Genomic DNA, 11,179 nt, shown 5'->3' on the forward strand with positions numbered 1-11,179 from the left:
ATGGTCTACTCCTGTTGTGGCTCTGTCTGCTCTGACCAGGGCTGTGGCCAAGACATCTGCCAGGAGACTTGCTGCCACCCCAGCTGCTGCCAGACCACCTGCTGCCACCCTAGCTGTAGTGAGTCCAGCTGCTACAGCCCCAGGTACTGCCTCCCCAGCTACTGTGTGTCCAGCTGCTGCCACCCCGGCTGCTCTGTGTCCAGCTGCTGTTGCCCCAGCTGCCTTGTGTTCAGTTGCCACCGGCCGAGCTGCTGTCGTCCAATCTGATGCCAGACTACCTGCTGCCGTACCACCTGCTGTCGCCTAAACTGCTGTGGGTCCTCTTATTGTTAAATTTCATTCATAACCACCAGGCCTGAGTCAACCACCGTTATGCCAATTTATCAGTCTTACTCATATTTCCTTTCTTCACAGCACCTGGCCTTGTTCTAAACTGTCACTATGTTTAGTCATCCCCTTGGTCATGCTGCCAAGCAACTATTTAAAAAGCAGCAATGTAAACTAACTACCACACAAAACCTCTAAGTTCTATGGCCATTGACCTGGCATTCATTCAGATGCCAAATGTCTACACTACTCCATTGGAAATATTGCTAATCTATGACTGCTGTGCATGGCTTGACCTTTACAATAAATTTTGTGTAATACAGTAACTATGTCTCAATAAATATTTACTATCTTGGTATCAGAAATGTTTGTGGTCCTTAATTACTTTTTAGTGTTGACTGCTTATTTGGAGTTAAGTTTGGATTTGTATCACATGAGCAAAGAAAACTGATTTTACAAAATAAACCTAAGCCATATACATTTTCCCCAAACCAGATTGCCCACCTTACTTGCTGACAAGTCTTTTGAGAGAAAATAAGAACTTCATTGCTACTATAATGATTTACAGATCACCTGGCAGGGTTCTTGCACTATTGGGGTCTGGGGAGCACATGAGATGAATGAGACCCCGTTTCCATTCCTCAAGTAAATCACAATGAGATTTTGGATTTAAGAGGAAGGCATATGTCAGGTGGAGTGTGTTGGTAATATTGGTAAGAAAAAGTAGAGTATTTGATAAGAGTAATATGCAAGGATTGATTCACAAACATAAAATGTGTCAAGTCTAAAAATTCAAAGGAATATGTACAGCTCACAAACAAACAAGACAAAGTGAAGAAGAGGATCAGATGACAGAAGAGTGTTCATATTATGAAGGTAATTACTGTAAAAAAGGTACCAAGCAAAATTATAGTCATTTTAAGGAGGGGGAGGTAAATCAGGATAAATTCATGGTGTGGGACTAATTATGATGGAACCTATGAGAAGAGAGGAGTCAGGGATTTCAGGTTGAAGTCACAGATGCTGTGGGAAACCGGCGAGTATGATGTCACTTGTCTTAGGCTGGGTTCTCTAGAGAAGTAAAACCATTCACGCTTACAAATACGTATATATAAGAGAGAGATTTATATCAAGGAAATGGCTCATGCGGCTGTAAAATCTAGAAAGTTCCAAGTCTGAGGGTCACTGTGGATCAGGGGGGAGGCTTTTCTGACTCATGTAGCCACAGGGGCTGGCAAGCCCAGGATTGGCAGGTCAGATGGCAGGCCTCTGGCTCACAGGTTGTGGAAGTCAACAAATCCCAAGATTGGCAAGTAAGCTGCTAGCTCAGGTCCCAAGAACTGGAGGTCAGATGAACAGGAGGCAGCTGTAGGATCCAGAGTGAGCAAAAGTCCAAGAGCTCTGCCAGAAAGTCCACCTATATTGGTTGCAGGCCACAGTCTCAAGGAAACTCTCTTTGAACTGACTGGCTGCTCCTAACAGATCTCATCATGGAAGTGATTACATTATATCAGATCTCATTACAGAGGTGATCACATCAATACACAGCTGCCAAACTGCATTGTAACTGCCAAACCACTGAGAATCATGGCCCAGCCAAACTGACACACAACCTTAACCATCACACTTGTGGTAAGGAAAGTAATGCGAGTTAAATTGGAGACGCTAGTTGGGTGCTATTTTTGAGGGGATGGATTGACACTGTTGGGGGAATGGTCTGCCTCTATGCTGCCCATCCAGTTAGCCTGAGTAAAGGCCTTGGGCATAGAACATTCTCTGATAAGGAGGCTGGAAGCTGGGTCGCTGTCTCTTTCCCAATTCTTTCTACTTATTAGAGGAACCTTCCTCCTGTTCCAGGCACGCAGTAACTTTTTCTGTCTCTTGCACATGTGTAGGCACCATATGGCACCTGGCCAACTCCACTTCTGTTTCTCTTTCCATCAGGGAGAGAACGGGGTCTCTTGCACTACAGCACAAGAGGGGTGAACGTAGAACACCTGCCCTGCACAGGCCATATGTGGGATGGGCCTGCTGGCCATGGGAGACCAGTGCCCACTAGTGAAGCTCATCTCGCTCTGTCTCTTCTCTATGTGAGTAAACCATTTCCTATGCACTGTTATAGCATGTGTGTGATCTTTCGCTGGCGATTGTGAATGCTGCCGTGACAGACACATTAATGACATTCACCCATTCACGCTCCATTAAACTCTAATTGCAGGGTTTGCATGCATTTCTAACTATGACACATATAAAGAATACATTTGAGCCCACTTAGCATGACCTGGCATGAAGTCTTCCAGCTGCCTCTGTCTTCTCTATAACTCTGAAATTCTCTTTTCCATTGAGAGTTCAGTTTAAGTTGGACTTCCTATGTCTTTTCAAGAGTTTCCCTTCCCTTCCTAAGTGAAATCATAGGTTCAAGAGCTGAATATTTTAGGATTAGGCAAAAGCTTTTACGCGGAAAAGATAATAAACAAAGGGAAACAAAGACTAGCACAAAACTAAAATGACATATTTGTAAATTAGTAATGTGATACAAGTTTTACTCCCAGATTTATTCTAAGACAGCAACTGCTCTACAGAGGTCATTTCTCATTGCAGTATTTCTCAAATGCCCAGGCCTGAGAAACATGTTAGAGCCGCAAGCTATTATGCCTGCCGTATTGTCTCTGTATTTTAAAGCTGTTTTTGTTTTCTTATGCTATGCTGCCGATACCATATTATATGGCACATAAACATTTATGAATACTTCATCTTAATTTTTACATTTTTCCCTTTATTACAATAAAATATGTTATTCTATTATTGTTTTTGGCACTTGCCTTTTGCATTTCTCTTGTATTTATGCTTGAGTTTTCTTTGCTGATTTTTATCCTTTACTAATTCCAGAATATATTTGAACCTTTAAATTTTACTAGTTTCTTCTCTCAGTACCATTTTTTTGGTATACTACTTCATAGTGGAATTCTTTATTTTGATTCATTTCTCAGTTGGTTGGAATACTTCTTAAAATAATTTTAAAGGAAGGAATAAGCCGGGAGTCCTTGCAAATCTTTCCATTGCCCTCACACATGACCAATAACTTGTCTGGATTTACAAAACATTTTAGACGTGAGCAAAATATTTTAAAAATTGCCATGCGGTATATCTAACATTGGAAGAAAAGCCTGGTGATCTACTTATGAAAAAAATCAGCCATTGAAAACCCTATAGAGCACAGCTCTACACTGACACACGTGGGGTTGCCATGAGTCAGAATTGACTCTACAGCAACAGGTTTTTGTTTGTTTGTTTTTACTGCTCTAACATGTTATGGATACACAGAGAAGGAGACTCTCACTAATATGTGGAGCATGAGTAACTAACAGGTTGACTTCAGGAAAAACTTTAAGGAGGAGCATATATATCAACTGCTAGGCTTAATTTTCCCTGACATATCTGTCAGTTTGTTGTACTGTGGGGGCTTGTGTGTTGCTGTGATGCTGGAAGCTATGCCACCGGTATTCAGATACCAGCAGGGTCACCCATGGCAGACAGGTTTCAGCTGAGCTTTCAGACTAAGACAGACTAGGAAGAAGGACCCAGCAGTCTACTTCTGAAAAGAATTAGCCAGTGAAAACCTTATGAAGAGCACTGGAACATCGTCTGATATACTGCTGGAAGATGTGCCCCCCAGGTTGGAAGGCACTCAAAGGAGGACTGGGGAAGAGCTGCCTCCTCAAAGTGAGTAGGTCTTAACGATGTGGATGGAGTCAAGCTTTCAGGACCTTCATTTGCTGATGTGGCATGGCTCAAAATGAGAAGAAACAGCTGCAAACATTCATTAGTAATCGGAACATGGAATGTACAAAGTATGAATCTAGAAAATTGGAAATTGTCAAAAATGAAATGGAACTCATAAACATCTATATCCTAGGCATTAGTGAGCTGAAATGGATTGATATTGGCCATTTTGAATCAGACAATCATATGGTCTACTATGCTGGGAATGATGACTTGAAGAGGAATGGCGTTGCATTCATCGTCAAAAACAACATTTCAGAATCTATCCTGAAGTACAACACTGTCAGTGATAGGATAATATCCATAAGCCTACAAGGAAAACCAGTCAATACGACTATTATTCAAATTTACACACCAACCACTAAGGCCACAGATGAAGAAATTGAAGGTTTTTACTATCTTCTACAGTCTGAAATTGACTGAACATACAATCAGGATGCATTGATAATTACTGATGATTAGAATGAGAAAGTTGGAAACAAAGAAGGATCAGTAGTTGGAAAATATGGCCTTGGCGATAGAAAACAATGCCAGAGATTGCATGACAGAATTTTGCAAGACCAATGACTTTTTCATTGCAAATCTTTTTTCACCAACATAAGTGACAACTATACGTGTGGACCTTGCCAGATGGAATACACAAGAATCAAATCGACTACATCTGTGGGAAAAGACGATGGAAAAGCTCAATATTATCAGTCAGAACAAGGTCTGGGGCTGACTGCAGAATAGACCATCAATTGCTCATATGCAAGTCCAAGTTGAAACTGAAGAAAATTAGAACAAGTCGATGAGAGCCAAAGTATGACCTTGAGTATGTCACACATGAACTTCAGACACAACCTCAAGAATAGATTTGATGCATTGAACACTGATGGCCGAAGACCAGACGAGTAGTGGGATGACATCAAGGACATCATTTATGAAGAAAGCAAGAGGTTATTAAAAAGAGAGTAAAGAAACAAAAGACCAAAATGGATGTCAGAAGAGACTCTGAAACTTACTCTTGAACATCGAGTAACTAAAGCAAAAGGAAGAAATGATGAAGTAAAAGAACTGAACAGAAGATTTCAAAGGATGACCCCAGAAGAAAAAGTTAACTATTATAATGACATGCGCAAAGAGCTGGAGATACAAAACCAAAAAGGAAGAACATGCTTGGGCCTTTCTCAAGCTGAAAGAACTGAAGAAAAAATTCAAGCCTCGAGTTGCGATAGTGAAGGATTCCATGGGTAAAATACTAAATGACACAGGAAGCAACAAAAGAAAATGAAAGGAATACACAGAGTCATTAAAACCAAAAAGAATTAGTTGACGTTCAGCCATTTCAACAAACGGATGCAGCGTTTGAAGTACTCACATGTCTATGCCAGGAGATTGGAAGACAGCTACCTGGCCAACTAACTGGAAGAGATCCATATTTATGCCCATTTCCAAGAAAGGTGATCCAACCAAATGCAGAAATTATTGAATGAGATTATTAATAACAGCTACTCATTACTGTATCCCCAGTGCGTAGGGTAGGACCTGGCACATAGTAGGTGTTCAACGATGGTTTGATGAGTGAATAAATTGTTCAATTAAGCATTTTTTATAAATTATAAGTAACATTGAACATCTTTAATAAGCTTAAAAGGCATTATATTTATTTTTCATTGAACGGTTGCTATCCTTTACTCAATTTTCTGTTTGTTAAATTTTTTCTTTAATTGGGTTGTAAGAGGTATTCTCAGCCCTGGTGGCCCAGTGGTTAAGAGCTCAGCTGCTTACCAAGAGCTCGGCAATTCAAATCCACCAGCTGCTCCTTTGAAGCCCTATAAGGCAGTTCTAGTCTGTCCTATAGGGTACCTATGAGTCAGAATCGACTCGATGACAATGGTTTTTTTTTTTTTTTTGGTAAGAGGTATTCACATATTAAGGAAAACAGCTCCTTTTGTGGTATATTGATTAATGAGTTTGTTCCCAGTTGCCCTTAAACTATTGATTTTAAGATTTTTTTTTTGACCAGGTAGAAAATTTTTTCTGATGTCACATTTTTAAATCTTTTCCTTTATTACTATTAAGTTTTCTGTGTCTTGGAAAAACTATACTGCTTCAAATATTTTAAGAAAAAAAATTCCCGAATTTTCTTCTAGTATTTTCAAGGTTCATTGTTCTCAAAAGGGTCTCTAGAAACAAGAAACATTGTTTCCAATTGAGGAATGAGGTGAGACACAAAGCTTTAAGGGATACACAGAATGTTGAGTTCCAAATGATTGATCACATGATAGGCAATCCAATGAGGAAGCTGAAGATTCTTTGGAATTAGATGATACCCATAAGAAAGAAAATCAGAGGTGATTCAGTAGGACAGATTAGATTGGTTAAACCCTAACAGAGAGAAAGGAAAAATACATTCCATCTAACTTACATATACTCCCCTACAATTAACTAATTTCAGAAGTGTCTATCTATTAATATAAACAATAACAAGGAAATAGCCATTAACATGGTGACAGCGGCTCCTCAGCAGGGTATAAAAGGTGGGGCGGGGCAAGGAGACTTCCAAATTTGAGAAATCACTCTCCTGTAAAGACATCTAGAACGTCCACCCTCTGACACCATGGTCGGCTCCTGTTGTGGTCCCATCTGCTCTGACCAGGGCTGTGGCCAAGTCTTCTGCCAGGAGACCTGCTGCCGCCCCAGCTGCTGCCAGACCAGCTGCTGCCAAACCACCTGCCGCCCCAGCTGCTGCCCCCCAGCCTGCTGCCAGACCCCCTGTCGCCCCAGCTGCTACCGCCCCAGCTGCTGCCGCCCAGTCTGTTGCCAGACCACCTGCCGCCCTGTCTGCTGCCGTCCAGTCTGCTGCCAGACCACCTGCCGCCCCAGCTGCTGCCGTCCAGTCTGTTGCCAGACCACCTGCCGCCCCAGCTGCTGCCCCCCAGCCTGCTGTCAGACCACCTGCCGCCCCAGCTGCTGCCGTCCAGTCTGTTGCCAGACCACCTGCCGCCCCAGCTGCTGCCGTCCAGTCTGTTGCCAGACCACCTGCCGCCCCAGCTGCTGCCCCCCAGCCTGCTGCCAGACCACCTGCCCCCCAGCCTGCTGCCAGACCACCTGCCGCCCCAGCTGCTGCCATCCAGTCTGCTGCCAGACCACCTGCCGCACAACTTGCTGTCTCCCCAGCTGCTCTCAATCCTCTTGCTGAGCATCATACCTGACAATCAACCATGAGCTGGCCACCATCTTATCAACAGAAAAGTGGCATTCATATGAACTTTTCTCTGTTTTAAACGGCCACTACCTTTATTATCCTGTTATACCAGTAAGCAACTGGTGAAAGGCCACAAGTCTACACTGAATACCCCTTATGTCTCCCATGGACCTCTTCTTTGCATTCAGTCCTCAGATACATGATGCAGTGGACCAAGTCCCTGAGCCCATGATTGTTATCCTCGCCTTAACCTTCACAACTAAAATTCTTTCTCAATAAATTTTACCTTGGTATCAGAAATTCTTATATACTGAACTGTATTTGAGAGTTGACTGTCTCCACCCCCCCCCCGCCCCCCGCATTATTTCTTTTAAGATGAAGAAGAGTTTGGGTTTCTATGGCCTGGAAGGAAAATTAATTTTGCAAATATTACCTAATACAGGACCTTTACATATTTTTCAAAATAAGATAACCCACCTTACTTGTCTTATTCAGTCAACAAAATTATTGATCACTTGCCATGTTCATTGCACCATTGGGCTCTGGGAATCATATCAAGATATGTGAACCACTGTTTCTTCCTACAAGGATCTCACAATCTAGTCTTGGAAATAAGAGGAAGGTCAAGGCAAGTAGAGTGTTTTGGGTACTACTGATCATCAGGGGGAAATTCCTGTTTTGAAGAAAGTTAATACAGAAGGAATAATTTTTAGAAATAGAATGAGTTAAGTCAGTAAATTCAGGGGTAATGTACACACCCATAAAATAAAGAGGAAGCAGAGGAGACAAGAAAGTGTTTGCATTCTTGTGATGACTAGAGTAGATGAGCCAAAAAAAAAAAAAAGAAAGAAAAAAAGGGAAGAACACCCTTGGGATTTCTCAAGCTGAAAGAACTGAAGAAAAAATTCAAGCCTTGAGTTTCAGTAGTGAAGGATTCCATGGGAAAAATATTAAACAATGCAGGAGGCATCAAAAGAAGGTGGATGGAATACACAGAGTCATTATACTAAAAAGAACTGGTCGATATTCAGCCATTTCAACAAAAGGATGCAGTGCTGAAAGCGCTCACTCGTTGTCTATGCCAAGAGATTTGGAAGACAGCTACCTGGCCAACTTACTGGAAGAGATCCATATTTATGCCTATTTCCAAGAAAGGTGATCCAACCAAAAGTGGAAATTATCAAACAAGATCATTAATATAAAGAAGAATGGGGCATCAGAACTAGAGGAGGACTCATTAACAACCTGTGTTATGCAGGTGACACAACCTTGCTTGTTGAAAGTGAATAGGACTTGAAGCAGTTACTGATGTAGATCAAAGACTGCAGCCTTCAGTATGGATTACACCTCAACATGAAGAAAACAAACACTCTTATGGCTGGGCCAATAAGAAACATCACGATAAACTGAGAAAAGATTGATGTTGTCAAGGATTTCATTTTACTTGTATCCACAATCAACACCCATGGAAGCAGCAGTCAAAAAATCAAAACATGCATTGCGTTGGGCAAATCTGCTGCAAAAGATCTCTTTAAAGTGTTGAAAAGCAAAGATGTCACCTCGAAGACTAAGGTGTGCCTGACCCAAGCCATGGTATTTTCAATCGTATCATATGCGTGTGAAAGCTGGACAATGAATAAGGAAGATGGACGAAGAATTGATGCCTCTGAATTTAGTGATGGTGAAGAATATTGAAGATACCGCGGACTGCCAAAAGAACGAACAAATCTGTCTTGCAAGAAGTACAAGCAGAATGCTTATTAGAAGCAAGGATGGTGAGGCTACGTCTTATATACTTTGGACATGTTATCAGGAGAGATCAGTCCCTGGAGAAGGATACCATGCTTGGTAAAGTACAGGGTCAGGGAAAAAGAGGAAGACCCTCAATGAGATAGACTGACACAGTGGCTGCTACAATGGGCTCAAGCATAACAACGATCATGAAGGTGAAGCAGGACTGGGCAGTGCTTCGTTCTGTAGTACATAGGGTCACTATGAGTTGGAATTAACTCGACAGCACCTAACAATGAAAACAATAGGCTTAATTTCAAAAGTTTAGAAGTAGTAGTTCTCTAAGATGTCACAAAATAAACTGTGTATGCCCCGTTGTCATCTCCAAATTCATTATTAACAAACCAACAAGGAGAATGAAAAGTAGAAACACAAATTCTATTCTCTTAGGAAAGGGACAACAGCAGGTAAGAAGTAGCAACACATTTTTGGAGGGAGAAGTCATGACCAACTTAACAGAGCAAAAGGATCTACACCCCGAAAGGGCGCAAGCAGAATACTCCTGAGTGTAAAGTTGATTTCCCTTGAAGACTCAGAAAGTCTCAGAACAAGAGAGCTGGTAGGCCCCTAGGTTCCCTTGTCCACTCTGCAGAGTCCTAGTTTCCACCAGGCAGCAGGTTTTTCTCTAGAGAATTTAATGAGAGAAGCCTCACATCTGGGGATACTGCAAGGGACAAAGGTGAAGTATGGGACTGAAAATAGGGTGACGAAGTGAAAATCCGAACACTGTGCTCAGCATCCAGGGCCCCAACAGCCAGGCATAAACCTTCCTAGCAGGATATTGAAAGATTCTTCTCTAAAGAAAATGAAGGGACCCAGGGAAAAGATCTATATAGCCTGACAATATTTTGGTGGTAAGGAAGGGAGAGGTGAGGATCAATTCATGAAGCCCACCAATGGACAAGTCCTACCATCCACACAGTACTTCAAATTGACATTTTAGTGACATATTACTAAATATGCCGTAGGCATTTGAGAAATGTGTCCATCCAGACATATTGGGATCAAATTACAAACAAACATTAAGGGGGAAAAAAAGCAAATTGGCAATAATTAAAAAAGCAGGAAGTAGAATAGAACTAAAAAAACTACAAAACCAGAAACTATACTGTCTTCAAAGAAATGAGAGAGGAAATTGTACCCATGAAATAAGAACAAAATGCCATGAAAAAGGAGCAATCAGAGAAGCAGAATAAAATCACCTGCTTCTCCAAGAATTAAGATAAACAGAATTAGAAAACAGTAAAATATTTAGAAGATAAAGTAGAAGAAATAAAAGAAATGGACAAAATTAAAGAAAATGTAATGACAAAGAGTATCTATTCAGAAGATCTACCACACAACGAGGAGGTAGTGGTGGCTCAGGGGTAGAATTCTTGCCTTTCATGAGGGAGTCCTGGGTTTGATTCCTGGCCAATGTACCTCAAGCACAGCTACCACTCATATGTCAGTGGTGGCTTGTGTTGCTATCATGTTGAACAGGTTTCAGCAGAGCTTCCAGACTAAGATGGACTAGGAAGAAAGGCCTGGTGACCTATTTCTGATGAAAACCTTATAAATCACAAAGGTCTGATCATGTTGTGCATGGACTTGCAATGAGTGTGAGGCCAGCTTGACAGCACCTGACAACAATACTACCACCACATAACTAAGAGAAATTCTACAAAAAGAGAGAAAAGGAAACAGAAGGGAAAAAATTATCACAGAAATAGCCTAAGAGAGCTTTAATGGCATGAGGATATGAACCAAGATACATAGCTTAAGGCACTACTTCCCCAGTCCCCTGATGACCAGGCCACGCTTAGAGCCACACTGTTTATCATGGTTCAGGAATGACTCTCAGCGATGGACCTTTTCCTTCTCAGCCTGAACCGACATCCCATCCTCTTAAGTGGCCAGCAGAAAAGAGTCCTCCATAAGAAACGCTGCCTACATTAACTCATGATGTGATACACATAGAGTGGAGAGGAACACATAGAATCACTGATAACAAGCCAATTAGACAATGAAGTTCCAGTCTTGAAATTAGATAATACCGATAAAGAAGATACAAAACTGATGATTGAGGAGCAAAACAAGACATATATA

General features: G+C 41.5%; 1 protein-coding gene and 1 pseudogene across 1 annotated transcript; both read left to right on the top strand.

The window, feature by feature from the left end:
* Positions 1-431, top strand: LOC135227212 (keratin-associated protein 4-7-like; annotated as a pseudogene).
* Positions 432-6,712: 6,281 nt separating this feature from the next.
* LOC100663908 (keratin-associated protein 4-1-like) lies at positions 6,713-7,294 on the top strand. Its single transcript, XM_010594442.3, has one exon. It carries the CDS (start codon positions 6,713-6,715, stop codon positions 7,292-7,294), a length of 582 nt encoding a protein of 193 aa, XP_010592744.2.
* Positions 7,295-11,179: the final 3,885 nt, after the last annotated feature.

This window comes from Loxodonta africana, chromosome 18 (genome assembly GCF_030014295.1).
Source record: "Loxodonta africana isolate mLoxAfr1 chromosome 18, mLoxAfr1.hap2, whole genome shotgun sequence".
Lineage (NCBI taxonomy): Eukaryota > Metazoa > Chordata > Mammalia > Proboscidea > Elephantidae > Loxodonta > Loxodonta africana.

What these genes read in the sequence shown, in the direction of transcription:
- LOC100663908 (XM_010594442.3), top strand. Translation starts at nt 6,713, where the DNA reads ATGGTCGGCTCCTGTTGTGGTCCCATCTGCTCTGACCAGGGCTGTGGC.